Below are 20599 nucleotides of genomic sequence, written 5' to 3'. Positions count from 1 at the left end.
TGGTCAGGCTGGTCTCGGACCCCTGACCTCGTGATCTGCCTGCCTTGGCCTCCCAAAGTGCTGGGATTACAGGTGTGAGCCATCGTGCCCAGCCTTGGAATTATCTTAAACAGTGCTGTCAGTGCAGCGTTTGATTGCACATCCCTCTACCAGAGCGAGCAGTATCAGCTCTGCTGGTGGAGGGCCCCATGGAAAGTGGCCCTTGCTTGCTTTTCCCAGAGAGCTAGAGGACACTTCTCCATAAGGAAACATGACTTACTGTTGCGTGGAAGTGGGGCTGGCTGCCTGCTTCCAATCTGAAAGACTTCGAGAAGTTTTCCCGCCTTACCTGAGCTGCCTGCCAAATTGTTTTCGGAACAGGAAAGGCCATTGCAGACTCATAAAATTGACTTTCTCACTATCTCAAGCAAGGTGTGTTGGGTATCTCCAGGTTTGGGGACTGGAGTATAGATCACGTTTGTCTATGAAGAACCTCGTTGTGGGAGATTACTCCAGAGTCAATGGCAGCCTTTTTGAATTTGTTCCCTTCTGTCCTTCCACTCAAAACTGAAAAATTGCCCAGACTGCCCAATAGGGCCAAGCCAAGTAGAAAGCAAGGAACACCAGGGGAAGTGTCAAGACATTAGAAGAAACGCAGTGTTTTTGGTGATGTTTACTATGTGACCTATCCCTGTTCATCCCTAAGTGCCACATGGTTTATAAACTGTCTTTGTTTTCCCCACAGGCCAGGACGACTGGAATGGGACCAGGCCGTCGCTGAAGGCCCCTCCTGCTAGGCCAGTGAAGGGAGCATACAGAGAGCACCCATATGGACGTTATTAAAAACAAACATGAGGGGAAAATATCAGTTATGAGCAAAGTTGTTACTGATTTCTTGTATCTCCCAGGATTCCTGTTGCTTTACCCACAACAGACAAGTAATTGTCTAAGTGTTTTTCTTCGTGGTCCCCTTCTTCTCCCCACCTTATTCCATTCTTAACTCTGCATTCTGGCTTCTGTACGTAGTATTTTAAAATGAGTTAAAATAGATTTAGGAATATTGAATTAATTTTTTAAGTGTGTAGATGCTTTTTTCTTTGTTGTTTAAATATAAACAGAAGTGTACCTTTTATAATAAAAAAAGAAGTTGAGTAAAAAAAAAAACACAAACCTGTTAGTTTCAAAAGTGACTTTGCTTGCTTAAAGGTTCTGAAGTAAAGGCTTGTTAACTTTCTCTTAGTTTTGATTTGAGGCATCCCGTAAAGTTGTAGTTGCAGAATCCCAAACTAGGCTACATTTCAAAATTCAGGGCTGTTTAAGATTTAAAATCACAAACGTTAACGGCAGTAGGCACCACCATGTAAAAGTGAGCTCAGACGTCTCTAAAAAATGTTTCCTTTATAAAAGCACATGGCGGTTGAATCTTAAGGTTAAATTTTAATACGAAAGATCCTCATGAATTAAATAGTTGATGCAATTTTTAACGTTAATTGATATAAAACAACAACAAAATTAGGCTTGTAAAACTGACTTTTTCATTACGTGGGTTTTGAAATCTAGCCCCAGACATACTGTGTTGAGAGATACTTAGGGGGATGGAGTAGGTTTTGAAGAGGTTGATGGTGGTGGGGAGGGAAGGCCTCCTGAATTGAGTTTGATGCAGAGCTTTTTAGCCATGAAGAATCTTTCAGTCATAGGATTAATAATTAAATTTTCAGTATTTAAAAAGACAAAATATTTTGTCCATTTGAGATTCTGCACTCCATGAAAGGCTCACTTGGACGCTGGGGCCAAAAGCTGATGATTTTCTTAAGTTGACGGTTGTCAATATCGAACTGTTCCCAAGTTAGTCAAGTATGTCTCAACACTAGCATGATATAAAAAGGGACACTGCAGCTGAATGAAAAAGGAATCAAAATCCACTTTGTACATAAGTTAAAGTCCTAATTGGATTTGTACCGTCCTCCCATTTTGTTCTCGGAAGGTTAAATGCTACATGTGTAAGTCTGCCTAAATAGGTAGCTTAAACTTATGTCAAAATGTCTGCAGCAGTTTGTCAATAAAGTTTAGTCCTTTTTTAATCAAAGTAAATGTGATGAATTGTCATTTTTTTGGGTGGACCATAAAATAGTTTTCTCTTTCAAATAAACTTAAATTAACTCTAAAGTTAATGGGCTTGTTAAAAGTTGGAAACATTCTTAAAAGTGGTGGGGGGGATTTTATTTTAAGTTTACCAAAAAAAAAGTTGATGGAGTTGTTAAGTTTTAGTTTAAAAATAACCAAAGTTTTTTCACCCCCTGGAAGTTGTTGGAAGCAGTTGTATCCAATCCTATCAAAAATTATAATTTATGGAGAGTTTTCAACTCAGCTGAGCTGTAACTTGGTTTCCATACATAGGTCTCAGTATTTAAAAGTGCGAGCCAGCCTGGTTTGCACCTTCTGTAGAGCCCCTAGGTGGCTCTAAAGTGTGACACCAAATAATTTGTATGAGCTCAGAAGGGGACAGCACCTGCCTTTAGACATGACAGTTCAGCCAACTCTGGGTGCCCTTGAGGGTTTCTCTTTGAATCCCAGAAATGCTGATAACTCAGCTGGGCTGGGGCAGGATTTGGCATGATAGGCTGGCTCTGAACCCCCTCGTAAGAGACCAAGAGAGGAAATGATGGAATTGGTTGGTCCCTCTTCTACTCTATGCTGATTCTCAGGGTTCTCATGGCTTCCCTAAGAGAGCCACCTAAACTGCTCGGGGGTGAAAAATCCTCTTGTATTGAAGTGCCAAGCTGCCTGCAGCAGTGCATGATGGACATTTTTTTTCTTTTTAAAACACACCAACAAAAAAATGTATTTGTAGATTGTGATAAAATGTAAATAACTGAATTTTCAACCATGGTTTGAAGTCAGCTTTCAGGGCATTATGTCTTGTTTTGATGAAAAGAGATCACTCTATACCCCCCTTTTTAAAGGAAAATTATCGCAAGAGAATCAGGATGTGTAAAGCTAACATGCATCGCAAAAAACCAAAGGTAACCTAAATGTCTGATTTTAATAGCACATATTTCTCTTTTACATAAACTGTGACAGCAACTTGCATAAACAATTCTTTAGCTGTTAATTTTAATGTTAAAACTTTGCAAAACTTGTTTAATAAAAATAGCTGTAAAAAGAAAAACCATATGTTGCCGCATAAATTAGCCATAACTCTTAATAATCCTGCCCATCACAAGTGAACTGTAATGTAACCTGGGCACAAAGTCTGACATCTTAAATGACACATTGTAAAATTTCAATGACTGTAGATTAGACCTCCTGCTGCACCCCAAAAGCTTTCTGCTCAGCTATTTAAAACTGTGTAAGGATGAGTCCCTGTAGGTCCCCATATTGATGTTCACAATGAAACTTTACTTAAAATTTCTTAAAAGTTGCATGTTTCTCCTGTAATGTGTAAACTGCATGCAGGATCTCTTTATCTTTTATTTTGTATGTCTTTAAAAAAACTTCCTCTTCAAAAGACTGATCTGTTATTTCTCCATTTTCAGGTGATTGAAAACTCCTGAGGCATTACCTGGACTAGAATGGGTAGTGAAGACCCATGTCAGGTATGTTAAGGTGGCTTTCTGTTAAGGACCATGTAACTGTATCATAACTGTAAAACAGTTATGCTAGGAGGTGGACTATAAGGTGGTCAATGGGTTAATCTTTCTTGTGGTCATTTGTACCTTATTTACAACATGACCACACTTACATGTCCATACTGAATTTACATCTAATGGTTGATAAGGCCAGACAATATCAACTTGGATCTGTTGAATCCCACTCTGTTTATCCTGTTAATAACCCGATGAGGCGGTATTCCACTTGGAGTTCATTGGTTGCAAGCAACGAAGTGGCTAATGTAAATAAAAGAGACTTTATTAGAAAGGTGTTAGGGGCTCAACGTTTAGTGTGAAAGCTAAAAAATCTGGTGTGGGAACTGTAGTGGCTACAGGGAACTGGGACAACAATGGTAGACCAAAGGAACGATCTTGAAACAAAAACTGGCTCCTTGGGCACAGCTGAAACTATGTCGGGTCTCTTTCTGCCTCAAGAGTCAGGTTTTAGAGAAGGAATATCAGACTGGATTAGCTGAGTCACATGTGTAAGAAAAAACCAATTCCTCAAAAGGCAGTTGGGGAGTTATTAGGAAAGGGAAATGGATGCTGGGCAGACCAGAAACAATTGTCCAGTAATACCCGTATTTTACAGAAGTAACTTAGACCTAATGAAGTTAAGTAACTTCCCAGGGTCACATAATTAGTATGGCTAGTACTCAAGCCCAAGATTTGTGTTGCCAAAACCTGTCATCTTAACCCTGTACTATACTGTCCTTAGTCTAGGGAGACTATACTGTCCTTAGTCTCCTTATTAGGAGATCCTTCATAGGGATAATTGCGGTATAGAAGAAAGGACATGGAGCCTACAGAACACTTTTCCTAAAGTTTAACTCCCTGGTTTGTATAGTTGGGGGCTGTGACAACAGTGAGCTTTCCTGTTAATTGAAGCCATTAAGCAACTAACTGGCTGATTTTTCTCTCTGCTCTGAGTGAGGTGTTAGGATTAGGATGACACTGAGGAGAAAGGCCTAACTAGGTAAGCCAAAGGCACATAGAACCTTTCACAGTGAAATTTGACTTCTTGGAATTTCTTTTTCTTCCAAACCTGCCTCTCAGCCTCTGAGAGATCTGGAAGCTTTAAGGAGGGGTATGTGTGCTGAACAAGTTTCTGGGCACCTGGCAAGTCCTAAGTTTGATGTTGGTCACATGAATGGCTAGGAAATTTAGCAGGGGGGAATCCCTGAATGTAGAGAATTTAGTCTCCACTCTTCCTAGGGTAGTCTGAAGAAGAAAAATGGATTAGAAGTTTGGGGAAACCTTTCATCTGGACTGTGCTTGGAAAGGCGGGTTCTGTTGTTTGTGGACCCAGGCCTGCTGGTGTTCTGCCTGTTCTGGACGTTTAGCTTCGCCCATTGGCCCAAGTATTTTCTGTAAAATTCTGTCACTCACTACCTGTGAACTTTATTTATTTATTTATTTTAAGGTGGAGTCTCAACTCTATTGCCCAGGCTGGAGTACAGTGGTGTGATTTCAGCTTACTGCAACCTCTGCCTCCCGGGTTCAAGCGATTCCCCTGCCTCAGCCTCCCGAGTAGCTGGGATTATAGGCACATACCACAACGCCTGGATAATTTTTATATTTTTAGTAGAGATGGGGTTTCACCATGTTGGCCAGGCTAATCTTGAACTCCTGGCTTCAAGTAATCCACCCACCTCAGCCTCCCAAAGTGCTAGGATCATAGGTGTGAGCCACTGCACCCAGCCAACCTGTAAATTTTTATTACAATTCTGTAAGCTTTAGAGACAGGCAAGATCAAGATTGGGTATCTATCCTGGCTCCGCTTCATGTGAGCCTTTGTCACCTTAGAAACAAAACCCTTTCAGTGCCTCATTTATCATCAAATGAAGTTGATAATACCTGACATTTATCACTGTGTGCATCATAATATCCTAACAGAGTTAATAAGTATCTCATTTGGTCCCTTTCTACCTTTGTTTCTGTTTTGAGGAAAAATTCACACAGCATACAATTTACAATTTTGAAGTGTACAATGCAGTAGTTTTAAGTTTATTTGTACTGTGCAACCATTTCCACTATTTAATTCCAGAATATTTTCATCACTCTAAAAAGAAATCTTGTATCTGCTAATAGTCACTCCCAACTCCCCTCTCTCCCCAGCTGTTGGCAGCCACTAATCTTTCTGTGGGTTTGCCTATTCTGACCATTCCATATAAATGGAATCATACAATACATGCTTTTTGGAATTGGCTTCTTTGACTTTGCATAGTGTTTGGTTCATCCATTTGATAGCATGTAACATAGTACTTCATACTAGTCATAGGAAACATTACTTCCAAAAGCAGCCCGTTTCATTAGAGACGGCTCTAAGTATTTTATCTCTCATTTTGAATGAGACCTGTACTCAGTAATTTAAACTGAATCTGATTTGGACCCCTGAAGCAATATCCTTTCAGGTATTTGAAGATCGTTTTCATTGCTGTGTCTTTCCCATCTCTAAAAATTTTCTTGGCTTGGCTGCGCACGGCAGCTCATGCCTGTAATCCCAACACCTGGGGAGGCTGAGGTGGGAGGATCACTTGAGGCCAGGAATTCAAGACCAGCCTGGACAACATAGCAGACTCTGTCTCTACAAAAAGTAAAAAAATTAGCTGGGCATGATGGCTTGCACCTCTAATCCTAGCTACTCAGGAGGCAGGGGCAGGAAGATCACTTGAGTCTAGGAGTTCGAGGTTACAGTATACTATGATCACATCACTGTACTCTAGCCTGGGTAGAAAGTTTTTAAAATACTATTGGTCCCAATAAAATACATTTCCTGCATGCCAAATGTGGCCTTTAGCCTACCAGTTTGCAACCTCTGGTTAGCTTCTGTTAGTATAAATTAAAGGTCATGTTAGCTTTTTTTTTTTTTTTTTTTTTTTTTTGAGACAGAGTCTCGCTTTGTCGCCCAGGCTGGAGTGCAGTGGCGCGATCTCCGCTCACTGCAAGCTCCGCTGCCTCCCGGGTTCACGCCATTCTCCTGCCTCAGCCTCCCGAGAAGCTGGGACTACAGGCGCCCGCCACCACGCCCGGCTAATTTTTTTGCGTTTTTAGTAGAGACGGGGTTTCACCGTGTTTGCCAGGATGGTCTCGATTTCCTGACCTCGTGATCCGCCCGCCTCGGCCTCCCAAAGTGCTGGGATTACAGGCGTGAGCCACCGCGCCTGGCCATGTTAGCATTTTTTTTTTTTTTTTGAGACGGAGTCTTGCTCTGCCGCCCAGGCTGGAGTGCAGTGGCGCGATCTCGGCTCACTGCAAGCTCCGCCTCCCGGGTTCACGCCATTCTCCTGCCTCAGCCTCCCGAGTAGCTGGGACTACAGGCGCCCACAACCGCGCCCGGCTAATTTTTTGTATTTTTAGTAGAGACGGGGTTTCACCGTGGTCTCAATCTCCTGACCTTGTGATCCGCCCGCCTCGGCCTCCCAAAGTGCTGGGATTACAGGCGTGAGCCACCGCGCCCGGCGCATTTTTTTTTTTTTTTTTGAGACGGAGTCTTGCTCTGTCACCCAGGCTGGAGTGCAGTGGCGTGATCTCGGCTCACTACAAGCTCCGCCTCCTGGGTTCACGCCATTCTCCTGCCTCAGCCTCCCGAGTAGCTGGGACTACAGGCGCCCGCTACCACGCCCGGCTAATTTTTTTTTGTATTTTTAGTAGAGACGGGGTTTCACCGTGTTAGCCAGGATGGTCTTGATCTCCTGACCTTGTGATCCGCCCGTCTCGGCCTCCCAAAGTGCTGGGATTACAGGCTTGAGCCACCGCGCCCGGCCCATGTTAGCATTTTTAAGTGATTCTTTTTGGACAGACATAACTGTCCTAGTGGCAAAGAAGTTTAGAGTTTTGGGGGAGTTTTAAAATAACTTTATTGAGATAGAATTCATATACCATACTGTTCTCTCACTTAAAGTGTACAATTCAGTGGTTTTTAGTATATGCAGAGTCATTCAGTCATCACTATGGTCCGTTTGAAATGTCTTTATCATCCCAAAAAGAAACACCATGCCTTTTGTCTGTCTCCCACCAATTTATCCCTCCAGCCATAGGCTACTACTCTGCTTTCTGTCTCTATAGACTTGCCTGCTGTGGACATGCACTAAAGATGACAAGGGTTTAGCCTCCAGAAGGCTAAGACCAAGGGTTCAACCAGTCACAGAAGACCACTTTCTGTATGATTTCATGCAAATGAAATTTCATACAAATGAAATCGTACAATAAGTGGTCTTTTGTGACTGGCTTCCTTTTTTTTTATTATTTTTTTTTTGAGACGGAGTCTTGCTCTGTCACTCAGGCTGGAGTGCAGTGGCATGATCTCAGTTCACTGCAACCTCCGCTTCCCAGGTTCAAGCAATTCTCCTGCCTCAGCCTCCTGAGTAGCTGGGATTATAGGCACATGCCTCCATGCCCGGCTAATTTTTGTATTTTTGGTAGAGGTGGGGTTTCACTGTGTCGGCCAGGCTGGTCTGGAACTCGTGACCTCAGGTGATCCACCTACCTTGGCCTCCAAAGTTTGAGATTACAGATGTGAGCCATCATGCTCAGCCGACTGGTTTCCTTTCACTTAGGATGTTTTCAAGGTTCATCCATGTTGTAGCATGTATCAGTACTTTGTTCTTTTTTTTTTCTTTTTTTTTTCTTTTTTATTTTTTTATTTTTTTATTTTTATTATTTTTTTTTTTTTGAGACGGAGTCTTGCTCTGTCCCCCAGGCTGGAGTGCAGTGGCCGGATCTCAGCTCACTGCAAGCTCCTTCTCTCGGGTTCACGCCATTCTCCTGCCTCAGCCTCCCGAGTAGCTGGGACTACAGGCACCCGCCACTTCGCCCGGCTAGTTTTTTGTATTTTTTAGTAGAGACGGGGTTTCACCGTGTTAGCCAGGATGGTCTCGATCTCCTGACCTCATGATCCGCCCGTCTCGGCCTCCCAAAGTGCTGGGATTACAGGCTTGAGCCACCGCGCCCGGCCTTTCTTTTTTTTTAGTGTTAAATGCGATTTCACTGTGTGCATATACTACGTTTCATTTATTCATTCATCCATTGACAGGCATTTGGATTGTTTCTACTTTTTGGCTATTACGAATAATACTGCTTTGAATATTTGTATATAAGTTTTTGTGTGGACATGTTTTCAGTTTATTGGGTATATACCTAGAAGAATATCTGGGTTCTGGGTCATACTGGGACTCTGTTTAATTTCTTTTTTTGGGGGGTGAGACAGAGTCTTACTCTGTCGCCCAGGCTGGAGTGCAGTGGTGCGATCTCAGCTCACTGCAACCTCTGCCTCCTGGGTTCAGGTGATTCTCCTGCCTCAGCCTCCCGAGCAGCTGGGACTACAGGCACGTGCCACCACACCTGGCTAATTTTTTGTATTTTTAGTAGAGACGGGGTTTCACCGTGTTAGCCAGGATGGTCTCAATCTCCTGACCTCATGATCCACCTGCCTCAGCCTCCCAAAGTGCTGGGATTACAGGTGTGAGCCACCATGCCCGGCCTGTTTAATTTTTTTAGGAACTGTCAAATTGTTTTCTACAGAGCCTGTACCATTCCTACCAGCAATGTATGAGGGTTCCAAATGCTGCATAGCCTCACCAGCATTTACTTTATTATAGCTATCTTTAGTGGGTGTGAAGTGGTACCTCACTGTGGTTTTGATTTGCATTTCCCTAATGACTAATGTCATTGAGCATATTTTCATGTGCTTGTTAGCCAATTATATATCTTCTGTGGAAAAATGTCTATCTAAATGCTTTGCCCACCTTTAAATGGGATAATTTGTCTTTTTATTAGTGAGTTGTAAGTTCTTTCTTTCTTTATTTTTTTGAGATGGAGTCTCGCTGTGTCGCCCAGGCTGGAGTGCAGTGGCGTGATCTCGGCTCACTGCAAGCTCCGCCTCCCGGGTTCATGCCATTCTCCCGCCTCAGCCTCCCGAGTAGCTGAGACTACAGGCGCCCGCCACCACGCCCGGCTAGTTTTTTGTATTTTTAGTAGAGACGGGGTTTCACCGTGTTAGCCAGGATAGTCTCGATCTCCTGGCCTCGTGATCCACCCGCCTCGGCCTCCCAAAGTGCTGGGATTACAGGCTTGAGCCACCGCGCCCGGCCATTTTCTGTATTTTTTAGTAGAGGTCGGGTTTCACCATGTTGGCCAGGCCAGGCTGGTCTTGAACCCGAGCTCAGGCCATCCACCCACCTTGGCCTCCCAAAGTGCTAAGATTACAGGTGTGAGCCACCATGCTGAGCTTTAATTCTTGCGTTTAGGTCTATGATTCATTTTATGTTAACTTTTGTGCATGGTCTGGGGTGGGGGTTCAAATTCATTCTTTTTTTTTTTTTTTTTTTTGGAGACAGAGTCTTGCTGTGTCACCCAGGCTGAAGTACAGTGGCTTAATCTCAGCTCATTGCAACCTCTCCCTCCCAGGTTCAAGCAATTCTCCCTGCCTCAGCCTCCCGAGTAGCTGGGATTACAGGCGCCCGCCATCACGCCCAGCTAATTTTTGTATTTTTAGTAGAGACAGGGTTTTGCCATGTTGGCCAGGCTGGTCTGGAACTCCTAACCTCAGGTGATCTGCCTGCCTCAGCCTCCCAAAGTGCTGGGATTATAGGCGTGAGCCACCGTGCTTGGCCCAAATTCATTCTTTTACATATGGATATCCCATTGTACCATTTGTTGAAAAGACTATTCTTTCTTCATTGAATGGTCTTGTCGCCCTTATCAAAAATCAGTTAACCACAGATGTATGTAGGTCTACTGCCTTTTGAAGTAGTTATTACCTAAAGTGGTAATACAATTTCTGGCAGTTGCTGTTCAATAATAAATAATAGCCGATCAGATTATTTTTACATCACTGAGAGTTTGTAAGTGATAGAGCTAGGATTTGATCCCAAGTATGGGTGACTACAAAGCATGCCTTTATTTTCTGTATTATACTGCAGGCTGCTAAAATGGGAATGAGGCTGTTCTAGCTGCCATGCCTGGTCATAGGTGGTTTTCCAGAGGCTCAGAGGCTGTGCTCCAGCATGCCCATCTCCCTCCATCAACTTCCTCCCTTCCTAGCCCTCTCTTCCCCCACCACTGTCCATAGTCTCCAGGGTGGACACTTGGCAATGACAGTTACTACTGAGGGAATACTCTGACCCTTCTTTACCTACAGTATAGATACAGGCTTAGGGTTTGTCCCGCCTTTATACTGTCTTTCACCAAATCTCATCTCCTGTCCCAGGCTAAGAATGAAGTTAGAGATGCATTAACACCTGATAGGACTTTGTGGCCACCAAAGATAAGGGTGTGTTAGGCAACACATGGGCTCACTGTCTTCTTGATATGTTTCTGTACTTTGTTTTTTTTTTTTTTTTTTTTGAGACGGAGTCTTGCTCTGTAGCCCAGGCTGGAGTGCAGTGGCCGGATCTCAGCTCACTGCAAGCTCCGCCTCCCGGGTTCACGCCATTCTCCAGCCTCAGCCTCCTGAGTAGCTGGGACTACAGGCGCTGCCACCTCGCCCGGCTATTTTTTGTATTTCTTAGTAGAGACGGGGTTTCACCGTGTTAGCCAGGATGGTCTCGATCTCCTGACCTCGTGATCCGCCCATCTCGGCCTCCCAAAGTGCTGGGATTACAGGCTTGAGCCACCGCGCCCGGCCTGTTTCTGTACTTTGTATGACCCTACAGAGGCTGCTGTTTGCTGGCGGTACTACTAGTAAGTAGTCATTTTCATTTTTTTCCCTCATTTTGTTCTCAGTTTATGGTATCACTGATCTTGACCACATTTAAAAGAAGAGGAAAGTGAGATAGGGAAAATAGGCAGCTTTGCTTGGCTAAGGGAGAAGAGCCCAATTTGAATGCCTACTGTGTGTCCCTATTTTTATAGATTAGGCAACTGATACTGGAAGAGGTGAGGTAATTTACCCCATGGTTGCATAGCACGTTAGGACAGGGTGCATATCAACATTTTTGTACAGCAAAGTCCATTCTCTGTGCTGAAAGCTTGCTGCTTGTGTAATTCCAAATTTCATTGACCCCAAGAGACTGCTTATTGTAAGTTGTGTCTTTAAGTGCTGGAAAGAAAAAGAGAGACAGAGAGACAGACAGAGGAGAGAGGGGAGAGGGGAGGAGGGGGAGGGAGGGAGGGAAGGAAAAAGACTGCCAATTAAGCTGACATAGTGGTTTCTTTTCACATCAAATACAAGATGCATCCTGAAAAAAAAAAATTATATTATTACCGTATTTTGTGAATTCAGACATGTATTGACTATTTACTCTGTGCCATGTAGTTTTCTCTACTAGTGAGGTAAATGTTGTTATCCCATTTTTACACATGATGAAACTGAGACCAGAAAATTTTAAATAGGCCAGGCCTGGTGGCTCACCCTGTAACCCCAAGGCAGGAGTATCACTTGAGTCCAGGAGTTCGGCACTAGCCTGGGCAACATAGTGAGACTCCCATCTCTACCAAAAAAAAAAAAAAAGGTAGATGTGGTGGTGCACGCCTGTAGTCCCAGCTACTTGAAAGGCTGAGTCAGGAAGATTGCTTGAGCCCAGGAGGAGGTCAAGGCTGCAGAGAGTCATGATCATGACACTATACTCCAGCCTGGGTGACAGCGAGACTCTGTCTCAAAAAATACTAATATATCTATAAAATAATAAATCAAAAAATATAATAGTAGTGTATCATCATGTTCTCTTGCAGAACTGAATACCAGGGAGCCTGGAGGAGCTGCCTGAGAAAGGCTTAGGGAGAGCCAGACAAAGGGGATCGCATTTAAGTTGCATCTTAAAGGATAACCAAAATTTGCCAGGCAGACAAATGGATAGTTTAGCATAATAACACTTTATTATAGCTTTAAGCTGACTAATTTAATGAATTAATTAGAGGTGGGGTCTTGCTTTGCCACCCAGGCTGGAGTGCAGTGGTGTGATCATAGCCCACTGCAGCCTTGAACTCCTGGGCTCAAGCTGTCCTCCTGCCTCAGCCTCCCAAGTAGTTGGGACTACAGGCATGGGCCACCATGCCCGCTTGACTTTTTTTTTTTTTTTATAGAAACAGGTCTCTATGTTGCCCAAGCTGGACTCAAACTCCTGGCCTCAAGCACCTTCCCAGAGTGGTAAGGATTACAGGTATGAGCCATCATACCCTGCCTAAACAGACTACTTTCAAATTCTGCCTCAGTTTCAAGTCTCAATTTCATCATTTGTAAAATGGGGATAATAGATACTTCACAACATCGTTGGGAAGATCGAGTGAGCTAATGCATATAAAATATTCAACAGGCCAGGCACAGTGGCTCACGTGTGTAATCCCAGCACTTTGGGAGGCCGAGGTGGGTGGATCACCTGAGATCAGGAATTCGAGACCAGCCTGACCAACGTGGAGAAACCCCGTCTCTACTAAAAACACAAAAAATTAGACAGGCATGGTGGCGCATGCCTGTAATCCCAGCTACTCTGGAGGCTGAGGCAGGAGAATCGCTTGAACCTGGGAGGCAGAGGTTGCAGTGAGCCAAGATTGCACCATTGCACATAACAAAAGCGAAACTCCATCTCAAAAAAAAAAATGCATTCAACATGACACGTAGTAAGCACTCAAATATTAGCTATAAATAGAGATTGGAAGAATAAGTTGGTGCTGATTTTGGAAGCTACATATTAGTCAAAGAGTTTGAACTTTATTCTAAAGTTTGAGCTATTTAATGCCTTAAGCATGAGAGTGACTTACATCACATCTGTTTACCAGTGTGCCGGCAAGGTAGGGAAAATAAGGGAAGGAAACTTTCTGTAAAGTGGCGCTACTTCTTTGTGGGAGAGTGAAGGAGATATTCTCCCCTTGTTGTCCTCCCGCCTTCCCTTCTGCCTGAAGGCCTTTTAATTCCTGCCTTTTTCAGAAAGGAGACTCATCTCTCCTGTCTGGTACTTGGGTTGTTTGAGGATGAGATGTCTGGACTGCCCGATGTTACGGGAATCTCTTCATGTCGTATTCCTTTCACCCACCCTGTGAAATGGAAACCAGAACTCCTGAGTGTCTACTAATAGAAACTTTGCTCTTAACAGATTGTTAAAAGTCCTAAATGGATAAGGTCCCTGCCTCCATTTTAAGCTCTTAATTATGTGCTAATTCTGTGCTGGGAGTCTCATATACAGCAAGCTTGTCCAACCTGTGGCCCAGGACAGCTTTGAATGCACCCTAACACACATTCATAAACTTTCTTGAAACATGATTAGATTTGTCTGCAATTTTTTTCTTAAGCTCATCGGCTGTCGTTAGTGTATTTTATGTGTGCCCCAAGACAGTTACTCCAATGTGGCCCAGGGAAGCCAAAAGATTGGACACCTCTGAATTATACAGTATCTCATTTAACTCTCACAAACAACCCTGTGAAGCAATGATTATCCGTGGCATACAGAGTGAGAAATGTATGTCTAGAAGTTGAGATAACCAGAGTCCAAGAGATGGAGATTAGACTGAAGTCTTTATGCTCCTCCTCAGCTGCTGGTCTTCTCTGTACCTAGGGTGGCCACATGATCAGCTTACACCGAAGTAGTTCCTGGCTTTGGTGTATAGGACTGGTACCCCTGGCTTGGTTTCCAGATTCCTGAAGTTAAAAAACTTGGATTCTGGGCCGGGTGCGGGGGCCCACGCCTGTAATCCCAGCACTTTGGGAGGTCATGGTGGGCAGATCATGAGGTCAGGAGTTTGAGACCACCCTGGCCAACATGGTGAAACCCCACCTCTACTAAAAATACAAAAATTAGTTGGACGTGGTGTTGCACATCTGTAATCCCAGCTACTTGGGAGGCGGAGGCAGGGGAATTGCTTGAACCTGGGAGGCGGAGGTTATGGTGAGCCGCTGTCGCACCATTGCACTCCAGCCTAGGCGACAAGAACAAGACTCCATCTCAAAAAAAAAAAAAAAAGACTTGGATCCTTATGAGCCCTCCCCTCTTCTCTTCAGACCCACATGTACCTCCTGCTCCCTGGATTAATAGTCGTTGCATGTTTAAAGCTAGCAAGCATCTGATGAATATTTAATAGCATCAAGCAGACAGGCTGCAAACAGCTGTCTGAGACAGCAGCTGCTTAGGGGGAGGGGAGGAAGTGCACAGCACTGCCTTAACTACCCGTTCTTTTGTTCCCTGGCCTAGAAAATAGACCTGGCTTTTCAAGGCCCCTTAGGAGCATAAGCCTATGGGGGCACTGCACCCTAGTCCTATTGTAGCCTGATTGCTGCCCTCGGCTCCTAAGGAGGCTGCCTTCAAGCAGGAGACTCAACCCTTTTTGGGAGGTAATGGGGAAGAATGTTCACTGACCTCTAGAATCCATTTTCCAGTCCCAGGGCTGGAGGTCTTCTACTCTATTGTCTATTCTGGCTCTGAAGCTGAGGATGCAGTCTCATCTAGTGTTCTGCAAACTGCAGCTCACACTCTCTGGTTTTTTTTTGTTTGTTTGTTTATTTTGAATGTAATTTCTGCTTTCGTGTACAGCTCTCTCTCCTAAAAGGAGAGAGACGTGTATCTGAAAGGGATGTGAATTTCATAGCTGTGCTGCTGAGGTTTAGCTTCTTGGTATACCGTGATCACAGATTCCCTAGCCTCTCACCAGTGACCATACTTCTCATTCCTAGCCGGTACTGTGGTGATTGTATTTGCATCTCAGGCAGGGAATGGGCTGATAGGAGTTCTCATGTACACAAGCTAACCCCATCCTTAGACCTTGGGGAGCTTCTTGCTTCAAGGAGGCCTTGTCACTTTCAGGGCAAATTGGGGGTGGGGGGGGTCGTCCAGGGACTCATTAAAAAAGACAGCTTAGTTGAGATGTTTCTAGATAGAGTGTGAGGCACAGCCAGTCTATCAGCCCAGATTAATCAGCTAAAAAGGGCACCTTGCCAGAAATTTGGGTACTATTTCTGATCTTAATATTGCATTAAGATGCCTGAATTGACTGTTCCCTTGTCAAACTCAGGGTAGCCAGTCTCTTTCTTCTAGGCACCATGATGTGTGTGAAAACTTGAGATAGAAGAGTTTGGGTTCAGATACAGGGCTAATTATTCCCAGGGGTCTTCTAACTCCAGCAGCCTTCATGGTTCCTATTCATGGCCTAGCTTTAGGTATAAGATGGTTGCTCCTCAGGTCTCAGGCTCTGGGGTTGGAATGTAGCAAACACATTCTGCATCTGCCTTTGAGAAAGAGAAATATCTTATTCTCTGATGTGATTATTTTTAAGCTTCTCTCCAGAAATCAGTACAAATGTCTCCTTTCATTCTTTTTAAAAATACATTCACTATTATACATTAAACACCTACTATGTGCTAGACACTGGGGATCCAGTGGCTGGTGAACAATATAAAATGGTCCCTGGCTTCGTGGAGTTTATAGTCTATTTGTGGAAATAGACATTAAACAAATAATCTCATAAATAACAATTTCAATTGTGTAAAGTTCTACAAAGAAAAGAACGGTGCGATGAGGGTACTGTGGTTTTCCTTGAGGAAATGATGTTTAAGCCAACATCTGAAGGAAGACTTAGCTAGGCAGAGGGCTTGGGGAAAGGACATAGAGCAGCACTTTATAGGCAGAGGATAGGACTGAAGCAAGTTGAAGCCAAGGTAAGAATCTGGACCTTTTTTATTTTTATTTTTGAGACAGGTCTTGTTCTGTCATCCAGGCTGGAGCACAGTATCAAGATGATGGCTCATTACACCCTCGACTTCCCAGGCTCAAGTGATCCTCCACCTCAGCCTCCCAAGTAACTGGGACTACAACAGGCAGGTGGCTGATTTTTTCTATTTATTGTAGAGGCAAGATCTCAATATGTTGCCCAGGCTGGTTTCGAACTCCTAGGCAAAATTGATCCTCCTATGTTAACCTCCCAAAGTGTTGCGATTATAGGTGTAAAGTCCACCTAGCTGGACCTTATTCTTTTTTTTTTTTTTTTTTTTTTTTTTAAGAGATGGGGTCTCGGCCGGGCGCGGTGGCTCAAGCCTGTAATCCCAGCACTTTGGGAGGCCGAGACGGGCGGATCACGAGGTCAGGAGATCGAGACCATCCTGGCTAACACGATGAAACCCCGTCTCTACTAAAAATACAAAAAACTAGCCGGGCGAGGTGGCGGGCGCCTGTAGTCCCAGCTACTCCGGAGGCTGAGGCAGGAGAATGGCGCAAACCCGGGAGGCGGAGCTTGCAGTGAGCTGAGATCCGGCCACTGCACTCCAGCCCGGGCTACAGAGCAAAGACTCCGTCTCAAAAAAAAAAAAAAAAAAAAGAGATGGGGTCTCAGGGGCCAGGTGCAATGGCTCACACCTGTAATTCCAGCACTTTGGGAGGCTGAGGCGAGCGGCTCACCTGAGGTCAGGAGTTCAAGACCAGCCTGGCCAACATGGTGAAACCCTGTCTCAACTAAAAATTCAAAAAATTAGCTGGGCGTGGTGGCGGGTGCCTGTAATCCCAGCTCCTCAGGAGTCTGAGGCAGGAGAATTGCTTGAACCCGGGAGGTGGAGGTAGCAGTGAGCCAAGATTGCACCACTGTACTCCAGCCTGGGCAATAAGAGCAAAACTCTGTCTCAAAAGAAAAAAAAAACAGATGGGGTCTCACTGCAGTGAACATAGCTCACTGCAGCAATCATAGCTCACTGCAGCTTCTACCTCCTGGGCTCAAGCCATCCTCTCACCTCAGCCTCCAGAGTAGCTGGGACTGTAGGCATGGGCCCAGCTTATTTTTTAATTTTTTGTAGAGATAAAGTATCACTATGTTGCCCAGGCTTGTCTTGAACTTCTGGCCTCAAGTGGTCCTCCCACCTCAGCATCCCAAAGTGCTAGGATTACAGGTGTGAGCCACTGCACTTGGCTGACTTTAAAAAAGCAAAGTTTCATAGAGTTTTGGTTTCCAATTCACAGGGTGGGTGAAAGGAATAGGATATGAGGAGAGTCCCTTAACACATGGCAGTCCTAACATCCCACTGAAGACAACTAAATGGGAGGAGGAGGGTGTGGAAAATGAAATTATTCAATGTGCTGATGAGTGGAGAATGGTTATGGGGACCTATTAAGAAACTTGCTAGTCTAGGCAAGAAATAAGAAAGGTCTAGCCGGGCATGGTAGTATGTGGCTGTAATCCCAGCTACTCAGGAGGTGGAGGCAGGAGGATCTCTTGAACCCAGGAAGTAGAGGTTGCAGTGAATTGAGATCGTGCCACTGCACTGCAGCCTGAGTGACAGAGTGAGACTGTCTTACCAATAACAAAAAAGGGCTATAGTAGAGTAATATTGCAAATGTAGAGAAGGTAAATGAATTCAAGAACTTTTGCCAGGCACAGTGGCTCATGCCTGTAATCCTAGCACTATGGGAGGCCAAGGCGGGTGGATCACCTGAGGTAAGGAGTCTTGAGACCAACCTGGCCAACATGGTGAAACCCCATCTCTACTAAAAATACAGAAATTAGCTGAGCGTGGTGACGCATGCCTATGATCCCAGCTACTTGGAAGCCTGAGCGAGGAGAATCACTGGAACCCAGAAGGCAGAGGCTGCAGTACTGGAGCTGAGATTGTGCCACTACACTCCAGCCTGAGCAAAAGAGCAAGACTGTCTCCAAAAAAAAAAAAAAAAAAATACATATATATATATATCTTTTAGGAGATAGAATGAACATAGTGAGGTTCCGGGTTACTGACTGGAACAGCTAGGGAGATGGTAGCACCATTTAAAAGACAGGAAGCACTGGCCAGGCATGGTGGCTCACACCTGTAATCCCAGCACTTTGGGAGGCCATTAGGAGGATCCCAGGAGTTTGAGAACAGTCTTAGCAACATACGGAGACAAAAATTTAAAAGTTAGCCAAGGATGTTGGTGTGTGTGTGTGTGTGATCGTATTTGGAGGCTGAGGTTGGAGGATCAGTTCAGCCCAGGAGACTAAGGCTGAAGTGAGCCATGATGTTGCCGCTGTACTCCAGCCTGAGTGACAAAGCAAGACTGTCTTTATTTTATTTTATTTTATTTTATTTATTTATTTATTTTTTTTTTTTTTTTTGGAGACGGAGTCTCGCTCTATCGCCCAGGCTGGAGTGCAGTGGCCGGATCTCAGCTCACTGCAAGCTCCGCCTCCCGGGTCTACGCCATTCTCCTGCCTCAGCCTCCTGAGTAGCTGGGACTACAGGCGCCCGCCACCTTGCCCGGCTAGTTTTTTGTATTTTTTTAGTAGAGACGGGGTTTCACTGTGTTAGCCAGGATGGTCTCGATCTCCTGACCTCGTGATCTGCCCGTCTCGGCCTCCCAAAGTGCTGGGATTACAGGCTTGAGCCACCGCGCCCGGCCAAAGCAAGACTGTCTTTAAAAAAAAAAGAAGAAGAAGGAGCATTGCTACAGGTTTTAGCATGAGATCAAGCCCCTTCCCTGTGCCCCAGATTTAAGATGTGTCTCCTCTAGTCCACCCTATTTGGTGCTGGGATGAATCCTTCATAACATCCATGGCTCCTTGAGCCTAACATTGAGTTACCAATAATAGTGATAAGAAGATGCCTATTTTCTGATTTCCATTCTTCAACAGACTTTAAAGATTTTTGTTCATCTTTTTCACATCTCTAGGACAGCAGAAAGCATTTTTCCCTTTGTTTATAGAGGCTTCAAAGCTTGGATAGGCCCCCCAAAGGTTTTGTTGATTCTTCCCTGGGTCACTCAGCTGATATATGACCAAGGACAGGAGATACTGAGTGTGAGACTGCATTTTCATTACCTGACAGCAAAAAGAGAATTCATAGGCTGTGGACTTCTGTTTTCTACCCATCTGTGTACCCAAGAAACCTGTGTACTGAATGAAACAACTAGAGTTGTGCTGTGGGATGGGGCAATTGTAAGGGAAGCAGCCTGGTCAGGTGGGAGGCTGGGAAGCCCCCTAATAGGGGAGCTTTCTTAATTTTCTGCCTTGTGTCTTTGCAGCTATCAGAGGACTCGGAAACCTGGAGAGCTACCTGCTGTATAAAGGCTGGCCTGAGGGTATTTGCTGAACACAGAGAAACCCAGGAGAGGAGATCAGCAGTTTTCTTTCACTCTACTTGATCTGTCAGATTTACCCAGAGAAAGCCAGTCAGGATCCCTTAAGAGTCTTTAGGCCCAGAATGGAGTCCTCAGGGCTGCAGGGGACTGTGGTGCTAACAATTAAACTGTTCAAGACTTTAAAGAGTTGAAGGGGACTAATGGGTATCCCTAGCATGGCCTCCTAGATGGGAATGAACTGGCAACTCCGACTGTGCCATTCCCAGTCTATGTGGTTCCCTTTAGCCTCCCAGAGAATTGGCTGAAACACCCTACGACCGTTTTGTTTCCCCACTACCACACCTGCGTTACGGGTATTAGCCTGTGAGTCCTTGAACCCTTCCAGAGGGCTCCCAAAGGAGGGTGATCACTGCCCCTCCATTGAAGACTGAGGAAAGCCAAGTGAGAAGATTCAGTTTATTTGGGCAAGTTATTTAACATCTGAACCTGCATTTCTCTTTTCTGAACCTGTTTTTCTCTTCATTGTTTATTACTTACCTTGTCCAAAAAGGCCATAAAGGGTAGTAGGGCTTTTTCTGTTCCACCTCTGTACTATATTTCTCCCCAGCAAGTATCTGCCCCTGAGGAGCTCAATAAAGGTTTGGTCAAGTGATGAATGGCCCCACTCTGGTAGCTTCTATCAACTGTGGGAGAGAGCCAAAGCCCCCGTCTAGCTCTCACTTTCCTTCCAGCTATACTAGGCCAGCTATTTATTCTGACATTTTCTCTAGAAGGATTGGAAAGTCAGCCTTTGATAGGCTTCTGGTTTCCTCTGGCCTATTTCTAGGTTGATTTATACTCAGCTTCCGAGAGGCTAGGGACCTCTGATACTGCACTCTTCCCTAATGCCTTCTAGTTATTTACCCTAACAAAGGAACAAGGGGAAGAACTGAGTTTAGGGAGAGAATAGAGCTTATCTGCATTTTAGCTGTGCCTGGGGCATTCTAGTGAGCTTGGATTGGTCCTTAG

At 44.6% G+C, this 20599-nt stretch overlaps 1 protein-coding gene across 4 annotated transcripts in view; it reads left to right on the top strand.

The window, feature by feature from the left end:
* Window positions 1-20077, top strand: part of LOC105494624 (KH RNA binding domain containing, signal transduction associated 1) — a 47363-nt gene extending 27286 nt beyond the window's left edge. Inside the window, exons 9-12 of one of the 4 annotated variants that reach the window (XR_011623686.1) lie at window positions 725-917; window positions 3516-3575; window positions 16253-16371; window positions 19535-20077. Coding sequence is in view for 1 of the 4 variants with exons in the window: in XM_071096952.1 (XP_070953053.1) it covers window positions 725-822 (98 nt within the window). In the remaining 3 variants the exon portion in view is untranslated. Of the gene's footprint in view, window positions 1-724; window positions 2071-3515; window positions 3576-16252; window positions 16376-19534 lie in introns of those variants that run through there. The other 3 variants (XR_011623683.1, XR_011623688.1, XM_071096952.1) reach the window with 3 other exon arrangements.
* Window positions 20078-20599: the final 522 nt, after the last annotated feature.

The sequence above is a fragment of the Macaca nemestrina genome, chromosome 1, assembly GCF_043159975.1.
Source record: "Macaca nemestrina isolate mMacNem1 chromosome 1, mMacNem.hap1, whole genome shotgun sequence".
Classification (NCBI taxonomy): domain Eukaryota; kingdom Metazoa; phylum Chordata; class Mammalia; order Primates; family Cercopithecidae; genus Macaca; species Macaca nemestrina.
The sequence above is the reverse complement of the archived record's forward strand: the minus strand, read 5'-3'. Positions and strand labels throughout refer to the sequence as shown.